The sequence below is a fragment of the Lepisma saccharinum genome, chromosome 3 (assembly GCF_977018435.1).
Source record: "Lepisma saccharinum chromosome 3, izLepSacc3.1, whole genome shotgun sequence".
NCBI classification, from domain to species: Eukaryota; Metazoa; Arthropoda; class Insecta; order Zygentoma; family Lepismatidae; genus Lepisma; species Lepisma saccharinum.
The window spans coordinates 111,073,454-111,094,913 of record NC_139231.1 but is presented as its reverse complement, the minus strand read 5'-3'; the positions used below and the strand labels follow the sequence as shown (position 1 = coordinate 111,094,913).

The 21,460-nt window shown below is 40.3% G+C and overlaps 1 protein-coding gene across 1 annotated transcript in view; it reads right to left on the bottom strand.

Moving 5' to 3' along the window:
- Positions 1–21,460, bottom strand: part of in (inturned planar cell polarity protein) — a 211,232-nt gene that overhangs the window by 57,189 nt on the left and 132,583 nt on the right. The window contains exon 9 of the mRNA XM_083119708.1: positions 9,307–9,514. Within this exon, the coding sequence (XP_082975834.1) occupies positions 9,307–9,514 (208 nt within the window). The remainder of the gene's footprint in view (positions 1–9,306; positions 9,515–21,460) is intronic.

Here is a 21,460-nt window from a genome sequence, read left to right as displayed (position 1 = left end):
AGGCTTACATTTGGGTATCTCGATCGAGACGCTTGGGATCCAAAAGCTTAAAGACAACATTTTTCTCTTGGTACTGCGCGCACCACCACAACAATTTCCTACGGATTCGCGATAGAGAATTAGACCCATCCTGCCCTAACTCCCTCCTTCTCAGCATGGCCATTTGCAGAGGATGCAGTTGAGGTCTGAGGGGTTTGTTTAATTAACTCCAAACTCCCAACTGGACCAGGCGCATCGCCTTAACCGAGTTTCGTTATTTAGTTTCGCTCTCACGGTTGATTGGCTGATGATTCCAGGGATATGCCCGGGACTCTGCGACTGCAGCCAGTTCTCCAAGATGTGGAGCGCAGTTAAATGGAGCCGCATCGTCTGTCAGCCAATCTTATGCAGAGACTGTCAAGTAATCTTCAATTCCGCGAACGTCAACAGAATAACTTGAAGTTTCCTGTTTCAATACTGCCTGTGTATCGCTCATTTGTCTCTGTTGTAGATTAATATGGGATCATTCATTCAACCAGGACAGGGACAGAAAGAATAAGATAGAAAGTGGGAGAAAAAACGAGAGAAAGAAGGAGAGACAAAAACGAAAGAATGAAAGATATAGGAAGTGAAATACAGACGCTAGAGAAGGAGAGTGAGAAAGACAGAGTGAGAAGGGATAAAATAGAAGAAAGAGAGAGGGTCAGGGAAAGACAAGAAAATAGGAAACAGGGATAGAGAGAAAGATGGGATCAGAGACACAGGGAGGGAAAGAAAGGTAAGATGGTGAGAAACAGAGAAAGCGGAAGAAAGATTGATTAATTGAGTTTGTGTTTTTAAGTCCACTTTATGCACAGTAAGGCTAATCGGGACTGGGCGTACAGTTTAAAGTGGGATCCGAACCATTATCTGCCCCCTCCGAGTATCGAACACGGGACCCCTTGATTACAAGGCGACGACGCTACCACTACGGAGAGGCCCAGGGAAAGAAAAAATAGGCAGACAAGATATATTGGAAGGAAAAGATGGAATGTGAGAAAGACAGATAGAGGGAGAAAGAGAAATAGAGAAAAGGAATAACGAGAGAAAGAGGGGGGTGAAAACCTGAAGGAGATAGAAATATAGGATATAAGAGAAAGATGGGAAGAGAGGGGGAGGGAGAGCAAGAAAGATTGAAAGGGGGAGGGGAAAGAGGAGAGAGGGGAAATAGGGAGGAGAAAAGACACAGGAAAATGGGGAGAAGTATAGATGGTGACAGATAGGGAGAAATAAAGATAACGGCAGGGACAGAAAGAGAAAAATAGGAAAGTAGAGGGAAAGAAAAAGAATGACGCAGAGAGAGAGAGAGAGAGAGAGTGAGAGAGAGAGAGAGAGAGAGTGTGTGTGTGTGTATAACGAAAAGTTGTAGTCCAGTATCGATTTTCTTTTACCAGGTTCTTTGCCAAGTACGATTTATAAGTAGGAAAGCTAGCTCAACAGGCAATCAGCTTAAGGCTGCAAATTTCAGCTCGGTGAACAAGTGTATCCAAGGGAGACAAGGCATCCGAAGCAATTGACTCCGGAACCACCGACGGTAAATCGATGCCGGCATAAAAGAGCACGATCTCTACCTCGTTGGGCCAATGGGAGGTCGAGATTCCTCTCGAGAGGGCCGTCCTCAATCAGCGACGGGTAACCGCTGAAGTATGTGATTATCGGTTGGATACACTTCAAGGAGCCGAATGATTGGTGGCCACTTCTACCCACCTTACACGCCCTTCATTGGACCATGCCTCGGCCGGCCAAAGTGCCATCGAGCCAAATGCAGCAAGTGTTGCCACACGAGCGAAAAAGGCGCCAGGTCCGTAGAAATTTTATACTCAAGTTTAGCCAAACCCATGCGCAGGGATGAATAGGGAAAAAGAGAAAAGTCTTCTCTATGTCCAAAAACCAATCTTGGCTTCAGTGTCATTGGGTTTGCACAACTGCAAAAGAATACTAATTGGCACAGAATAAAAAGGGTCACCAGAAATGAAACCGTAGTTGGTACCACTATAATGTGTCACCCGAAATAAAACTCGCTAAAAATGAGCCATCCGAAATTGGTATCGCTAACAATGTCAACCGAAATAAAACTGTAACCAGCACAAACAAAAAAGTGTCACCAAAAATTAAACCGGAATCGATACCGCTGAAAAATATGTCACCTGAAATTGGATTCTAAACACGCAACAGTTTGGCGTTCTGTAGGGTTGTGGTACGGCGTCCTTACTTCTTTTTTTTATACTTATTTTATTATCTTTTTATTATTTATTTTTGATTTTTTATAAAAGAAAATAGCACTTTATTTTTCATTCTAAACGTTCAAACAGTACTCGAATTAGGAGGAGAATGTGAGAGACACAAACTTCACTATTAGTACGTTAAACTATAGAAGAATCACCTCATTTGACTGTTGTTATTTAGCATCGCTTTTCTGTCACTTTTGGCTAATCGCGACGATGAGGATGACTAATGATATTATGACAATGATGAAGCGACACTCACCAAGAACAAACATGCCCAGGCTTCGATTTGAACCCTAGACCCCTGGAATCGTAGAGCGCTGTTGTAACCACTACGCCATGGAGTTCGGCTATGAATCCCCTCACTTGTCTCCAAAGGCTCGAGCAAACATCTGCAGGTAACAATTGTACTGCGGTCACATAGCTGATGTTCTCCATACTATGGCCGACCTTATCAAAATGGCAGAAAAGCAAAGTAAAATAAACCAAATTAATCTCCACACTATGCTCTAGTTATGCTTTCTTCTTTTACCATTCATTAGAAGGGTCCAATGGTAGGGCGTCTGACTGCCATGCGGAAGTATTGGGTCTCATGTGGGTATTTTAATTTCAAACTAATGACCTTCAAAGTCATAATTAAAATATATTCTTTTAAGCCTTAATATTCGTTCATAAAGCGATTCTGGGGCTCACCCAGACCCTAATCAACCTAGGGGACAAGCCTGAGAGAAGGGGGGCGGAAGCGTGGTGCTGATCACATTCCGAGATCGAGAATGCATAGGGGCCTACCTCCATGCCCTTTATGTGCCTTCGTGGCATTATACAATGCATAGGGGATAGCTCTATATTTTTTCTCCTTTCGCATTTCGCCTGCGTTCCCTCACCAAGTATGTCAAACTTCGCACTCGGCAGGTTGTGGATTCAGCTCCCTATAGGCCGAATATCATGAGGTATTCTTCGATCATTCCACGGAAATGGTGGGATGATGACAGACCCAAATGTATGCGAACGAGCTATAGATGCAGGGAGTGTCCTTCTCATAATCAGAGAGTGAAATTTAATTACACAACCTTCGAGTTTGAGTTGGTTTGAGTTGGTGTTTTAAGTCCACTTTATGCACAGTAAGGCTAATCGGGACTGGACCTACAGTTTAAAGTGGGATCCGAACCACTTGTGCCTCCACCGGGTATCGAACCCGGGACCCCTTGATTACAAGGCAATGACGCTACCACTGCGCCATGGGGGAGGCCCACACAACCTTCGAAATGCAAACTGCACTGTTAGCTCTGTAATCAGGCCACGACATAAAAATTTCAAGGGAAATTAGCAAAATCCCATGCATTTTTCACGAAGCAATAAAATCTCCTGGATTTCTCCCCAGTTAATTCCCAAGTTCGCAAGCTGAGTGCTCACACTTCGTACATCCATGCCAACTTTTCGAATCGAAACTAGGCAGACCAAATTCGGATAAAATTTTAAACTATAGCATTCCAGATTGTTTGAGTTGACCGATGTTTTTTTTCTGCAGTTTTTTTTAGTAATCGTGACGATGAGGATAAATGGTGACTGATATGGATGAAGGGTCAAATACATACTGACAGGGCAACAGACAAACGCCATAGAGGATTATTCTCAGCGCGGTACAACGCCAGGAGTCCCGGGTTCGAATCCCGCCAGGGCATGGGTGTTCTTTGTGAGTGTCCCTTCATCAATTTCATCATATCATTACTCATCACCGTCCTCGCGATTAGCCAAAAGTAGCAAAAAAGCGACGCTAAATAACAAAACTAAAATAAAATCATAGATGATTATACTGGCTGTGGATGCAGGCACCAGAACCTCGCTTGCCTGCCTGAATGCAAATTCCAGGGTGTGATGCGTGGAAGATAGAATGCGATTTGATTTTACATTTAACGTCGCCTTTTTGCCACCTTTGGTTAATCGTGACGATGAGGATGAGTGATAATATGATGAAGTTCATGAACACTCACAGAAAACACCCATGGCCAAGTCGGGGCTCGAAGCCGGACCCCTGGCCTCTTGGCACGCCGTTAACCAGTCCGCCACGGAGGCCGGCTGATGCCATTTGGGTGTCTTTTGTAAAGGTTTAAATTGATTGAATTATTGTTTCAAGTCCACTTTATGCAGAGGACGTCTAATCGGGAGTGGACCTACAGTTTGAAGTGGGATCCAAAGCACCGTGCCATATGCTTCTACCAGGTATCGAACCTGGGACCCGTTGATTACAAGGCGACGACGTAACCACTGCGCCATCGGAGAGGCCTTTTTGTAAAGGCTTCCCTTACAACTAAAGCCCATTTGAGCATATGGTGGATATTTAATTTACAAGTTTTGGTATTAATAACAGTACGGAAACATCGACAATCTGTAAAAAATACTAAACTCACACAGAATTCACACACATTACACGCGTCAATAATTCCGTCTCCTTGAAATCAATGTATGGCGCCACAGAAGTAGGGGTCTCTGTTATCGCACAACGCGAGAACAACATTGCGTTCTGACATCACCACGGAATGCTTTCATTGTTAGGTTCAGGGCTGCCCACAGTGGGGGGGATTATGGAGCAAGTTGCGACATCGATATATTTTGGGGGGATTTTTTCCCTTAAATAATATAAAATTCAACATTTATATCTTTTTCCAAAATATATGTAAACATTTTACACCTTAAATGCACCATATTTAATCCACTAGATGAAGAAAAGAAAGTGTTTAAGGGTATTATCGAAGGTTGGGGGAGGGGGAGATATCCAACTTTTACATATTAGGCCTTAATTATGATGTGGGTTAGAGGGGGATTGAGCATTAAATTGAGGGAATATGTAATTCTTGTGTATTGCTATTGTCTTAAGACTGTTGCGGAAATTCTGGTGTGGAGACTGAAAATTATTTTTTTGCAGGAGATAATATCTACTCTTCAATATCAGCAGTTTAAGTATAAAATTGATTGAGTATTAAATTTAAAGGGGGAGATATGAAGCTCTTGATAAAGTGTTAAATCTTAGATTGTCAAGGGATTTCTGTAGAGGAGAGAGAGTTCGAACATTAAATTTTGGAGACTGTATTTAGCGATCCACACGCTTTTGATCCCGAACGTGCCAAAGGAGAAGCTGGAAAAGCTAAGAAAGTATTGACATCCTATTAAATTAATATTCTTCAAAGCCTGCAAAAAAATGGATGTAAAAATTTTGCTGCTCGCTTCGCTCGGAATCATAAGTTTGCTAGGATGCGTGTTCGGTGCTTTAATGAGGTGAATGTGAAGTGTTTAAACTATAGCTGGATTACAAGATAAGCTATATTCTCGATCATAATGAACGATTTTAGGGGTGGTCTCCTTGTTATCGTAATTAAATCGTGCGGATTGCGATATGGTTTGGGGGAGCGAATTATATGATTGGGGGGGGGGGTTCATGACATGATTTTTTGGGGGATGCGCCATTGGCTTTGGGGGGGATGGGCACCCCTGGTTAGGTTAATGCCTAAGTTGTTAGGTTAGGCTTGTTAGATACATTTTCAGTGTATTTATGCTAAGAGTACATAATCTAACAGACCTAAACCTAACAACTTAGGCATTTCACATCTGACGTCAGAATACGAAGTTGTTCTCTCGTTGTGCGATAAAGGAGACCCCAGAAGAAGAGGAACACCGCTGCGTTTACTTGGCAACACTCGCGAACAAGCTTCCCGGGCCCCATCCATTAACCCGAGGGAGCGAAAACTTCTCCTTCCCAGTCCCAAGCACCCCCGAAGCCTCATTAATATCGAAAACGAATCCACCCGCCGCCCAAATTGCATTAAAGGTGGGAGAGTATTTATCAGGACGGTTGGCATGCAGGCTTATCTCTCTCTCCTGCTTTGGAACCTTTGGGTGACCCCAGCCTGTGCAGCCGAACTCGCCCCGCCAATTTATTTGCCGCCATCAACAAGGCGTAGAAGGTCCGCGGGGAAATTGGCGGAATTAAACTCCACTGAAACAGCCATTTGTCAAGTTTCAAAAGGCGTCTCGGCTATAATTCTGGGATGTAAACGGTCACGCAACTGGATGTCTTCTGAAATAATTGGAGTACGGACTCTAACGGACACCCTAGGAAAATTTCCCGTGATGGATGTAGTGGGTAACATACCAAGCTAGTAAACCAAGTGTCCCGAGTCTGGTTCTCGGATCAAGCGTGGATTTTATTACCCGGTAATTATATTGCTGTTCATAGAACTTGAATAATTTATTAATTACCTTCGAAGCTTCATTAGCTCCTCACATAAGGTACTTGAAAAACTGTTTTATTTCCTTTTATTTCTTACGCTTTTTAATTATATAAATTTTTAATATTCCATATGTATATTTATAAACCACTGATTACCCGGCGTTGCCCGGGTATTTATTTATCCCAATCTTATATTAGCCAGGAAAATAATGAATTCTAACTATAGTGTAAAATGTAACTAATTTTATTTCATCGTGAATGTCACCAATTAACTTAGAGACTCCGAAAACTATGGATTCGACACTAATCTAGCTCATTTGTGGCATTTCATTTTTCACCCCCCTCTAAATCCCCATGCCGACAGGTGATGAACTTGAAGTTGAACCGCATTAGGAGTGTCACGAAAACTAAGGATTCCACACTAACATCGGTCGTTTTCGCAACACAGCCTGAATGTTAGACAACCAGAGAAACAATATCGTTGTGCGGGATTGCATAGTCTCACGGATGTCTGTTTGTGCGGAACTTAATATCGGTCGTTTTGGATTATTTTTACATGTCACTCCTTCCCACCCCACCCTTAGGGGTGCCAAGGGTGTCTTACCCCCAAAATATTATTTCTAGATTGCAAGTGATACGTGTATCAGGTTTGGTTGAAATTGCTCCAGGAGTTCGAGAGTTATCCCGGAACAAACAAACATACACACCCCCACACTATACATCCATTATTATATATATAAAAAATAAAATAGAAGATAGATTAGCATAAATGTACATTAATTCATGTGCGGCAGAAAGCTATTTCTATAGTTACAGAATCAATGTAAAGTAAACTGTAAGCTTAAGTGTAACCCTACTTCAAATAAATAATAATAAAAATAATAATAATAATAATAAACGTTTCAGATACAGTACCGAATGACCATGTTATACTGAAACAATAACAGCAGCAAAATAAAACAATACAAGACGACACTGCAAAAAATTTAGAAGTTGTAGGAATGATAGTCGGAAATTGTGATCAAGCAAGAATGTATCGATATTTGGATGCAGGTTATTAAATAAGCGAGGAATCTTACAGAAAAGAGACCGCTGTAGAAGGAAGCGCCTTGTAGTGAGATTGTGAATGAGCTTTACGTTGCGGGCTAGCCGTATGTGTACTCGCAGACTAGATTAGTTGATTAAAAGATCGGTTTTAACTTTACCAGTGATGATTTAATGCAAAAATTTCATGTCTGCTAGTTCGTGACGAGTGTGTGGTGGCTGCGTATGATATCTGTTTTATGAAGGTGTATCAGGGAAGGTATCCAATGGCGAGCAATGGTGAGGAAAAAGCTGAAGACAGAACCAATCCTGGAAAGGTTAGTTTTTGAAGTCATGATCCAGATAGGGGAGCAGTATTCAAAAATTCGTGAAAAGATGCTAATGGAGACATGTTAGAAAACAACGACACAGGAGGAGAATTTCTGTCGTACTGCATTATGTTTCATATTCTACAGTCATTGGATTACATACTACTGTTTTCAACCTTTCTCCACACTCGAGTGACTATATCAGGCCGCGTGGTATTTGTGGAAACGTGTTCTCGTATGAACGTGTGGACTACAGAGCGAACAGCGGTACTGTAGCATTACAGGAGAGGCAGAAACGATGGAGAGACCTAGGTAGAAGGCTTCGTCGGTCGCTCCCTGCAGTGGGAAACCTCTCGTCATATGATTCGTGATTGCAATGTGGCACTGTAATCATGGCAAAAGGAACAGGAGATGGTTCCGTGAAAAGCAGGGCGTCCTTTCCCGAGGTATTTTTTGCCTCCCGACGCAAGCAGCTCCGCACTACTCTGTTGTTTGTTGACCTTGGGGCTTAATGTGAAGACGGGAAGCTCGCACCGTACAGAAGACCCGCTGGCCTCCACAAGTACAAGCTTATTTTCTCAAGCCTGGACTATACTGTCATTTCTATAACACGAACCAATTACAGTTCTAATTGTCCATTCCGGACCAGTATATTTTAGTATATTTTGTCCGGATTCTTCCACCATTCAGTCTGGGTGTTAACCCAAATGTTAACTCCCTTCCACGTAGCACACCCTGGACTGAAATTTGCAGACTATAGAGGTTATGGCATCTGATTCACGGATATAATTATCCGTGGAGCTCGTGTTGTGTGCTGTTCTTTCGTGGTTCCCCTTTCATCCATTTCATATTTTCACCATCCATTCTAATCTCCGGGATTAGCCAAAAATGTCAAAAAGCGAAGTAAAATAAATAAATAATAAATCCACGATTCAGAACAATCAGTGCATCTCTGGATCTAGTGTTCATGTGTCAACAGGACACTACCGTTCGTACTGATAGTGAATCTTTTTACCATTATCATACATTATTTTCTTATGAGTATCTTTTAAAAGAAAAAAAAACACTGTAAACTTGCAACATTAAATTTTACAAATACGTAATTAAACTAAAGTATTTTATGCATCTCAGTAATTCGATACTCTCGCTAATCTGCCTCTCCGCTGTGCTATTGTACATCTACTACAAGAAGGAATTTAATGTACACAACACCACGTGACTTCCGAGAACTAGTTCATTTCCTATGTATAATTGTAGTTGTACAGCTCATAATATAAGCTCCCACAACTTCAATATAGCAGCTACAGTGAGTGGTATGGCTCTCTATCACACGCACTATATTCCTACGCAGCTGCCATTGGAACAACCAACAAAATTTCTCACAAGCCAAGTGCATTTGTTTACATTGACTTCGTTCTTACAGCAGCCATATAATAAGACTTATTGGAGAACTTAACGTAAGGTTAGAGAAAATCCTCATCCTCACCTGAATGTCCCTCGGCAGGGGTACCCAGTGGGCAGCGGGAAGAAGGTCTTCGAACATCGACGGGGCCTGCTTGACGGCCATCTCGGGGATGTCCCGAAGCCAGACGGACTGTTTGGCCCCTGGGCAGAGTCCAGTGGTCAGCAGCCGAGCGAAGAATAGGGAGAAGAAATGGTCCAAAGGCTCCTTCCGGTCTGGATCCAGAAACGCCCTGGAACAGAAACACTCGCCATAAACATCCGACCAGTTTCAAATTCAGAACAAAGCTAAACATTGAATTACAATTTAGATTAATTAAAACGATCAGGTATTGTTGTTGGAAATGATGTAAGAATTTTATTGCATGGTCACTCAAGTGCATTCACACTCAAAAATTAAGAATATCTCGCGAGTGGTGCGACAGACGACTGTTCGAGTGGTATCTGAAAAGGTTTTGGAAAACAATTAAGATATTTTCATTTCATTAGGTACTTCCTAAATAGTGATGCAATAATATTTTTCTGGGCCGTCGGAAACAGAAAATATGAATTTACAATCTCTTTTTAACAAACTTAGTTCTTGTGAACGACCTTAATAATAGGTGGGACCGCAAAATGTTTGACGCTGCGAACGCCTGTATGTACAATCAGCCGCAGATAACTGTAGACATATTGTCCATCCCTATTTTCATTACTTTTCCTTCCCCATTTTTCTTTTAGGGTATGGGATTAAATTGTACTTGAGTTGAATCAGGGACTGATCATTCGTGAGTAAACATGGACAATTTGCCGTTTGCTGTACTACGTAAAGTAAATCGTTATTACAATACATCAGTGATTTTTCCTGAACGTTAGGATCATTTATTCTCCCCAAAAGGCTGCAAATTGTTGCCAAAACGCTGGCAGCAATGCAACTGTTCCTTTGCACAAGTGAGGTTGTAATCTGACTGACTGGTCAAAGTGCAGGACAACGCTGTTCTTTGATGTGACAGGGCTTTGTAACAAACAAGTAAGGCTCAGCGAACCAAAATGTGCGAAGCGGGAGGCTTCAGCACTGAAAGTTCCAAGATCACAGTGACCGAACAAGAGCGACATTTGTCTGTAACTGCAAGACAAAACAGGCAGAGCAGTACAATGGATATCTTTCTGTGATATTCGCGCAGTGACGTCACACTGAGGAGGGGAAGCCCAAAATGAAAAATTCGTTGCTCCCGTCTCCCCACAAATTTCACTCTCACTTTGCAAGTAAGCCTCGAAATGATGCAATGAAGTTTCTCAAGAAGGGCATATCTCAAGTGAATAAGTGCTGCCGAAGAATAATTTTCTTATATATATATTTCTGCTTGTCTGTTCTACGTGACACGGATGTAAGTGTGGAAGCGGCGTAAGAGTAAGGAATTTTTATATGTAACGAGTAAAGATTTAATTTCTAAAACCAATACTGGCCGCAAAGTGTAAATTGTATAGTCGCAGTAAGGGATATCATACTGTGGGATAATCATTTTCATACAGAGATTAGAAGCTAATGATCTGGCATTGTTTGGTACATAACAACATTTAAGAAACTTAAGTATTCTTAGCTATTGCAAATTTTCATATTGAGCTTGTTGTATGCATATGCACATACATACACTACATATAAATCAAACAAATAAATACAAACGTTATTGAAATATTTCTTAGAAGACAACTTTTATGTACTCCGAATTATCATTCTGGTCATCGTCTTGGCCCTCCCAATATGAGAGTTTCACTGACGTCATCGAAATGCATATGACAGGATGGAGCGGCCGCGATTGCGGGCCTGCTAGGCAAACAAACGCGATTAAACATTGGATGACGGGAGAGTTAAACGCAGTGGTTCATTGTGCAAATAGATGCTTCTGCTTGTCATGTAATTATCTGAAAATGGATATACGCTTTTTCTGCATACCAACGATTACCGAAACTGGATGTGAGAGGACTCAAAAATGGTTGACAAGAAGACGCTCGCTATGGCTTGCGAGAATACATCGCGCCAACTTTGATGAAACAAACTTTCCGACGATGCACTGGACATTTTGCCTCAGCTATTTTCTTTTTCCGGAAAATTATCTGCTATGATAGGATGCAAGATCCAACCGGGCCTTAATCCTTCGTTTTCCACGACGCGGGAAGGAATTCGGGCAGATGGAAGACAATGACGGCCACCATCGGAGGCGCAACTCATCATTCACGGCCATCTCTTCGCTGAGGGCCGAGGCTTTTGAAACGGCGCTCACCTTAACTTCATAGCCCACCGAATTAACGAAGCATCCGCCGTAATTAGACGCTGGCAAGTTACGGGGATTGTGCGGAATTCCAGCATCGCATGCTAATTCAATTGCTTCTCCGGCGGGCCGAGAGAGAGAGAGAGTCGGTCCCGCAATCTGAAACCGACATGCGGCCGGTAGTAAAGGCAAGGGAAATGAACAGACCGTTAGTGTAATTACAACTTTTGTCACTTGTAAAGGAAGGCACAAACTTTTTAATTAACGACCATGCACGCGATGCACTTGTTTTCGGCGTGGGTCTGGCTCTTGATCAACTTCTGCACCGTGCTCGAACGAGTTCCGCCCGAAGCGTGACTAGAGACAGGGCAAACACTGTCTACTTCGATTTTTTTTATTTGTGAGATATAAATAGTGCAGCAATTCTTAACCTATAGTCCGCGCAGTGGCGGCTGGAGGTCAACCTCTGGGTGTGCACAAAACTGCATTTTCACTAAATGATACCAAACCCTGTTAAACGATTTTCATGCATGAAATACAACTATGAAGAACTTTAAAAAAGTGGCTGCAAACATAAACACTGGTGAAGCATGGGAGCAGATGGAGGGTGAAGTGGCGTGGAATAATTTGATGTTTTGAAGGAGATTCACTGATTGATTAATTTGTTTGACTTTACTTCCCTTTTCTGCCATTTTTGGCTAATCGCGAAGATGAGGTTGAGTGATGATTTGATGAAATGGATGAAAGGACAGTGACAAAGAACACCCATGCCCAGGCCGGGATTCGAATCTGGGACACCTGATGTCGTAGCGCGCTGTGCAAACCACTCCGTTAAGTAGGCCGGCAGTTTGAAGGAGACGTCATTCAACGAATAATTATAATAATATTAATAACATTACAGATTTATTTAGGTTGTGCGATTGCGCCAATAGGCAGAAGCCACCTCTGAGTTCGTGGCACCCCAGGGGCCCGCTATGCCTTTCCAAAGGTTCCGCTAATACACGTTGTGGGTCAAGCAATCAAGTATTCAATCACGCCGATTAACATTTGAATATGTAAAATTTCGCGCTGTAGGATTATGTGCGGGATATATTTTATCGGTAAGTATTGCTTACAATGCTTAAATGCATGCCACCACAGTCACTCCGGGTCAATCCATATGAAAACATACAACCTGGTTGCTCGACCATTTTTAAAAAAGTTTATTTTTTGAGTGGTGTGAGCCTCATATATTGACAGTTCAGAACCACTCTTATTTTATTTTTACTATAACCGATTTGAAGATGGCGGGCATTTTTTTATCATGGCGCGCGTCATTTTCTCCATTCGTAAGCATCAGCGGCAACTTTTTTTCTCAGCTCTGGTAAGTCCTACGACAATGAGACAAATTCTGTGATGTTAAGCACATTATAGGCTACAATTATAATTCTGTTTAATTTTCTAAATATTATTCCTTCATAATAAATTTTAAGGTTAAAATTGTGTATTTTAATCGCTCAAAATGACATTTTCGGACATTTTTTTGAGGGGGAAGGCAGTTTCCTTGACACTTGAATTTTTTTGCGCAAGTACCTGTGTACCAATAGAGTACGTCAAAATTATTTGAAGCTTGAGACTTTAATATTTGTTTTTCTACAGGGTCATAAACATGTACTTTTTGTTAAAATATTCCAAGTTCAGGGTTAAATATCTCTGGTGGGCAGTTGTTTAAAAATCTGAAATTTGTACACAATACAGTACTTCAGGATAAGTAACTTCAGTAAAAATTTTGAGTTTGAGATTTAATTGGTTTAGGAGATACAAAACTCGTGAAAAATTCAACATTTTGCATTAAATATGGCATATCTAATTTCATTTCTTATTAACATTTTGTGTTGAAATTCTGCAAACTGTAATTTGGAATGTCAATGAACAACATTACAATCCTCGAATGGCTCTGCAATAAAGTATATATACGAGGGCGTGCTGAAAAGTAACGCTTCCTATGTTTTTATTTTCTTTGTTACCTTGTAAACGCATTTTGGATTTTGAGCAACCATACATTGCACTTATAAGACTTTCCACCTTCTCCATTGATGGTTTCAAACTTCTATCGCCAGGGGGTGCCGAACTATTGCGAGGAAAATGGCAGCATGTAACCATGCAATGTTGGTGAAGCGCCTGAAGTAGCGTGCCGTGATCGAGTTTCTAATCGCAGAAAATGTGCTACAAATTGACATTCATCTGAGACTGAGGGAATATTATGGGGATGAATGTGTACACATCAGTACTGTGCGATCTTGAGTTTATCATGCTCTTAAAGAAAACCCCAGCTGAACAAGATTCCGATGACCTCCATCAGTTCTAGTTCCTGGCCTTTCACTCCATTCTCTCACATAGCTGAGATTTTTTCAGCTGTGGGTTTTCTTTAAGAGCATGATAAACTCAAGATCGCACAGTACTGATGTCTACACATTCATCCCCATAAAGTGCCCTCAGTCTCAGATGAATGTCAATTTGTAGCACATTTTCTGTGGTTAGAAACTCGATCACGGCACGCTACTTCAGGCGCTTCACCAACATTGCATGGTTACATGCTGCCATTTTCCTCGCAATAGTTCGGCACCCCCTGGCGATAGAAGTTTGAAACCTTCAATGGAGAAGGTGGAAAGTCTTATAAGTGCAATGTATGGTTGCTCAAAATCCAAAATGCGTTTACAAGGTAACAAAGAAAATAAAAACATAGGAAGCGTTACTTTTCAGCACGCCCTCGTATATATACTTTATTGCAGAGCCATTTGAGGATTGTAATGTTGTTCATTGACATTCCAAATTACAGTTTGCAGAATTTCAACACAAAATGTTAATAAGAAATGAAATTAGATATGCCATATTTAATGCAAAATGTTGAATTTTTCACGAGTTTTGTATCTCCTAAACCAATTAAATCTCAAACTCAAAATTTTTACTGAAGTTACTTATCCTGAAGTACTGTATTGTGTACAAATTTCAGATTTTTAAACAACTGCCCACCAGAGATATTTAACCCTGAACTTGGAATATTTTAACAAAAAGTACATGTTTATGACCCTGTAGAAAAACAAATATTAAAGTCTCAAGCTTCAAATAATTTTGACGTACTCTATTGGAACACAGGTACTTGCGCAAAAAAATTCAAGTGTCAAGCAAACTGCCTTCCCCCTCAAAAAAATGTCCGAAAATGTCGTTTTGAGCGATTAAAATACACAATTTTAACCTTAAAATTTATTATGAAGGAATAATATTTAGAAAATTAAACAGAATTATAATTGTAGCCTATAATGTGCTTAACATCACAGAATTTGTCTCATTGTCGTAGGACTTACCAGAGCTGAGAAAAAAAAGTTGCCGCTGATGCTTACGAATGGAGAAAATGACGCGCGCCATGATAAAAAAATGCCCGCCATCTTCAAATCGGTGATAGTAAAAATAAAATAAGAGTGGTTCTGAATTTGTCAATATATGAGGCTCACACCACTCAAAAAATAAACTTTTTAAAAAATGGTCGAGCAACAAGGTTGTATGATTTCATATGGATTGACCCCTCCCGATATGCCGGGTCGGGTGTGGGCAGAAATGAACTACAGACTAGTAGAGAGGCAGCACTTCGTTCCTACGCGTCAGCAAAAATTTGATGCGACTGGTGTTATGTTACATCCGGTCGTAGCGGGCCACGAGCGGTTTTATTGTTGAGTCAGCAGAACGTGTCTGATCACGTTGAAGACATCGGAAGCGGTGGGGGGAGGGGGTCAATGGGTTTGTCACGTTGTTTCTTGATGTATGCTAACCTAACACGTGCATATGTTTGTTTGTGTATGTGTGTGTGTGGAGGAAATGCGCGCGCAACCATTGCGTATGATGAAAAGACATGAAGAAATGATTTAAAGATGGCGCCGAAGGTGCTGTACCCCCGAAAGCTTAGCGGCTAAGGTTATTGCTCTGCAAAACAAGAGGCGTCGAGGGTTCGATTCCTGGTACAGTCAATATTGATTGATTGATAGTTTGAGTTAGTTTTTTTTAAAGTCCGTTTTATGCACGGCAAAACTAATCAGGATTGGAGCTACAGTTGAAAAGTGGTGATTCGGACCACTATGTGCCTCCACCGAGTATCGAACCTGGGACCCTTTGATTACAAGGCGACGATGTCAATATTGAATGGTCTCGATTAGCCTGTGTGTAAATAAAGGCAACAAAATAGTTGAGTTCGAAAATCGAGTTGGGTTAGTGGTTAATGTTGTCACCTGGCAATGAAGAGGTCGCGGGTTCGATTCTCTAGGTAGTTAAATTAGGCCAATTGTTTAGTCCCGCCATTATAGGTCCCCGATTAGTCCATCTGTGCATATATAGTGTTTGAATAAAATCAATATGGCGGCCTTGGGTTAGTGGTTATTGTTGTCGCCTGGTAATGAAGAGGTCGCGGGTTCGATTTTCTAGGTAGTTAAATGAAACCAATTGTTTTGTCCCGCCATTATAGGTCCCGATTAGTCCATCTGTGCATAAATAGTATTTCAATAAAATCAAAATGGCGGCCGGGTTTTGTGTTTAGCGGCGGCGACCGGGGTGCGGGGGGTGTTTTTTATTCCGCGAGATGTTTTAACCAAGTGGTTGAGGGTTCGATTCCCAATGTTGGTGGATATTCAATTGTATTTGTTTAAAAGTTCCGATTAGCTTTTTGTGCACAAAGAGAAAATGAACTAATTGGAAATAGGATGTTTATGCTGTAATGAAAAGGTCCCCGGGTTCGATTCACAATGTCAAATTGGCTGATAATGATGTTGTTTTTAAAATAAAAAAAAAAGAAGTGTGAATAAATTAGAATCTGTTGTTTTGCCGTGTGGGGCCGCAGTAACGATTATCTTAAATGCATAAAGAGTAGGTAAAATAAGCAAGATGGCCGTCACTATTGTTTTGTGATCAAAGAGGAGTCACAGGTTCGATTCAATCAAAGGAGGCAACATTCTATGTTTCAATTCCATGTAAAAGTCTAAAGTTATGTTTCGATTAACCTCAATGCATAAAGAGGAATTAAACAAAAACAAGCAAAATGGCGACAGATGTGATAAAAGAAAAATTGAATTAGTTTTTTTATAGTGACAAGAAAAAATAGCGAATCACTGTTAGAAATAGAATGAAAATAAAGATACTTGCCTTTGCGTGTCCAGCGCTGTGCAGAAAAGCTCTCATGCTTTATCTCCGACAAGTCCACAATACACATTTTTTTTATTGTATAGTTAATTATTAATGTTGTCATTAACACAGATTCTTACCAGTGTGAAGAAAAGCTCTCATGCTTTATCTCCGACAAGTCCACAATACACACTTTTTCATTATATAGTTAATTATTAATGTTGTTATTAACACCGATTTTTACCAGTGTGAAGAAAAGCTCTCATGCTTTATCTTCGACAAGTCCACAATACACATTTTTTCATTATATAGTTAATTATTAATGTTGTTATTAACGATTGTTACCAGTAAAAATATAAACCATGAGGATTTTTAAAGGGGTGATAAATGAAAAAAAAAGCCAAGACATATATTTTATCCCTGTTTATTACCAATATTTACAAAATTCAAAAGAGCCGCACACACACACATACATATGTAAAATGTTTATATTGTGTCACCAGTTTATCAGCATGTTATTTAACAAGTTTTTATTCTTCAAGTTTGTTCACTCACCCACATAAGGAATTGTGTCACTATCATATCCATTTTCTGCTGCAACCACTGAATTAAAATGTTTCACTATTTTTTCCACAAGCATGTTCTCGCAAAAAAGAAACACTTCTTTGGAAAGTATTTTTCCGTCGATGTTTTGTATAGACAAAGGCTCAGGTTTTGTACATCCATGTAGATGGGAAAGCACAAACTTCTCCTTATTACATGCATGGACAGGGGAAATATCTGTGCAACCGAAACATTGTTCGCGAAGGTCGAGAATGCAAGATTCCACACAGTTTCCAAAATATGATTTCAGATACGGCGACACTGTTTCACACATAACTTTCGCATGCTCGATGCACACAAATATCTTCATAAAGTTCCGCCACGAACTTTCTGCGATGAACACTATCTCCAGGGAACCGTAAGCTGGTTTTTTGCTTATAATGATCTGACGACGATTGTACAGTGTGGTTATCAGCAATTCATGTTGCTCACTTAGTGGGTAGGAAACACGAGGCTGCTCACCTGGAATAGCGATGTAATTGTCTATTACTGGAAACAATTCCTGAAGAGCGTGCCACTCCTGCAACTGTAGTTCAACACCGGCCGCCCCGCTTCTGTGTAGCCTGACCACAGGTTGGAAATCCAGATGAGAGGAAAGTCCGATTGAGATAACCTTTGTTTTCGAAGCATTCAAATAGTAGACGTGATCAAATAATATCGACTGGCGTATAAGACTAGTTACTTGTTTTTGTTCTTCAGGTAAATGCTGATCGCTCTCTTTCTGAAGAACCCCCTTGAAATTAGTGTACGGTTGAAATCTTTTTTTCAGCGGCATCGAAATAGAGGATTCCATGATTAAGAACTGCGAGATACTGCATGTCGCAGCGTGCAGATATACATTTTAAGAAATGCGTGGGTGTGTTTTTGAGACGCATGCGCGCGTAGCAAACCAAGCATGTGCTGGACGAAAAAGGTGGAGGGGGCGGGGCGTTACAAAGATCAATGATGAGAGAAAAATCAGCAGAATATCATAAACGTCATATTGAGGAAATATTGGATAACAAATATTAATTAATTTAATTAAAGCATCAACCGCATTGTCGATCTGAAATTAGGTTTATAGACAGGGGGCAAAATGGAAAATATCGACGATGTTCTAGTATTGGATTGTTTCTGTATTTCCATCGGTATAATCTTCCACCACATTTGAAGCATACTGTTTTATCCTCTTTTTGAATGTAAAATAATCCTGCTTCGGACAGAGCTTCTACAAACGGGAATTCTTTTGATTGCCAGTTTCTGAAAGAGGACAATCTAGCATTGAAAGATCCCATCTCTGGATATTGCGTCATTGTTCTGTAAAGACACAAAACAAGATAAAGATTATAAGTAAGCTGTTTTAAACTGTAATGCTACAAAATTATTAATATACTATTAGGACTATATGTAACTTGTATAAAATTTCAAAGAGTATTTACTGTCAATATTTTCTAGTATACGTACCGAGTATTATAAATTTAATTTACGAGTCAGCAAATAAGTTGTTATAATATTGTCGTTTTTTATCGGTACTGGGAATAAAATTTGAAATTTATGCATGGGTTTACCAGAGGCTCTATGGAATAAATACAGAAAACAGTAATGCCCACAGTACACAGACCCGTAACTTTGTATCTGATGAGTGTTGTACGTATAGAATTTAGAGTTACTTTCCAAAAATCGCAAATGGTTATGCACATGTGGAGGTTTTCCGTAACTATCAAAAAATTCCCCCCGGGAGTTACTGTCTATGTAAATTGCTACCCAGTGCTTCCCGGGGCTATCTTTGGGGTCTGTATTTACAATCAACGCTGCTGGTAGTTCCACATGTACAGGTAATTCATTAGCTGCGAAAACCCCAACATGATGATTGTCAAAGGCTCTATTTGATATTAACCCGTGAAGCAAATTTAAAGTCGACAGCATTGCTGGACACTGAATAGTAATATTGTGCAGCTCACCTTGTTATACAATTAATCCAGATGAATATCTCTTTGATTATTAATTTCCATGAGAGCGTCAAATTCAGAGTAGATAACACAAGTCACAGTAGATTCCAAAGCCGATTTGAAGTGGACTTCCAAGCTAACAGCCCCTTGCCGTTGAAGACTGCAGTGGGATATGGCACTTGCAGCTGCGTCTGGTGTTATATCGAAAACAAGTAATGCGTATCCCTGGGGGTATTCCTCACGCGATATATTGTTCCCTTCATCCATATAGTGTATCCCTGTTCCAGAGAATAATGTGTGATATGCTGTTATGTACTTGTTGTTTTCAAAGTCTGGTTGAAGTGGTTTGCCGGGAATTTGGACTCCATCAACATTATAAAGTAAAGAAGTTGTAATTGAAATGTTGAAAATTGAATGGGTTTGTAGACAGAGTGCCGTTGAATGCATCGTTGGTAACAAACCCCACAACTAATCGTTTCGGAAGACGTCCAAGTATCACATTGTCAATTGTTTTTGAAACAATATCTTTTGGATTAGTTACAGCTTTAAGTTGTACTCTTGTTAGAGGGTATTTTGCTGTATGTTTTTGCAATATGCGATTGTGACTAAGTTTGATGGATGAACTGACCGATACTTTTCTTACATATAGTGTAGCATCCAGAATTTCCACTTTGCCTTCACTGTCATCTACTCCCATCAAGCAGAAAGTGTTTTTCGAAGGAATCAGTTTTATTCGCATTTCCACTCCATTGATCAAAAATTTCTCTTGATTGAAAATATCAGAATGCAAGTAACCAAACATATCAAATGTTTTACTCTGTTTTGTTAGTTGGTTACGTTTTGTAAAGCCTTTGTTGTCTTCCGAAACGTTATCAAAAGCGCCTGCTGTATCCTTGTACCACAATGCACTTTGGAGATGAGATGATTTTGCAGATATGTCATAGTTCAGTGCTTTTTCAAAATAAGACCTGTATGGGTGCATGTGAGATGGAAACGAGATGAGTTTGTTATTTAAGTAGATTTGTACTTCGCTGAACATTGCATTGAGAAAATCATTGACAGGCCCAATTGTTTTATCTGTGGGTAGCAATAACTGACCATTCGCTTTTACAATTCTGGCATCTATATTCAACATTGTGTGTGCTAAATCCATATAATCATCACCATGTCCAGGTATTACAAACTCGGTGGGAGCATTATCTGCCAGAGAACTAACAGGTTTGTATCCGATGGTGTGGTGTTCTAAGATGCTTGTCTGAGTAGGTTTCACCGAGAAAATATCCAATTCACTTTTAAAACACTCACATGATTTCTCCCTAATTAGCGCCATATCTAATCAAAAATATCTGATGTTATTTGAATTTTTTTACGGTTGCGTTTGGTTTTTTTCTTGGTGTTTGTATTGGCACTGGATCTCTTCTTTCTCTGAGCGGTCCTTCCAGTTCGCTGTCCCGAAGCAGAGTGATTCCTTTTGAAATGTTTATGCCCCTGATAACCTGAACCAATCATTTCCTTTAGCTTTGTTTCAGCTTTTCTTTTAAGATTTGATCTGGCATCCGAAATTCTGGATTGTAGTGACTGTTTTAGGGGTGTTTTGTCTACAACATCACCTAACACATTTACCCCTGTTTTTAACATTTCTTTCCCTACAGCTTTCGCTCCTTTCTTGATAAGAGGCAAAGCTGACCGAAAAAGTCCTCCAAGAAAACTTCCAATGCCATGTCCTTTTTGATAGGCAGCACCGTAATATATGTTACCCACACCAGATCCAGCTTGTTGATGGTAGTATTGAAAATATGGGTCATTCATAATCAGAGCTTTTCACCACAACATCTAAAATGAAGTTTCAAACACACTAGTCCGAAGGAGAATGGGATGTGTGCACCAGTGCTGTCCCTTAAGTCAATTTCTATTTGTTCGAAATTATGTTTCTGCACTGGGATGTAATGTGGTGAATCGAAAATTTACACACCATCACTTCCAAAAGTATGTTCCATAGGATTAATGTTTATAATACGTAATAGAGGGGCGATAGCATCCCCCACCATATGTGATTCCACAATATCTGTGTAAATATACATCTGGGAAGGAATCTCTCTCACAACATTTGGAGGCGAGCGTCCAATTTTTACTTCTGATAAATCATCGGTCGGTTTAAAACCTAATATCCGTGCCAGTTGAGGTGACAATTGTACATTTATGTTTCTCTGCTTGATAGATATGTCAACAGTCACATGTTTGTACGCAGGATGAT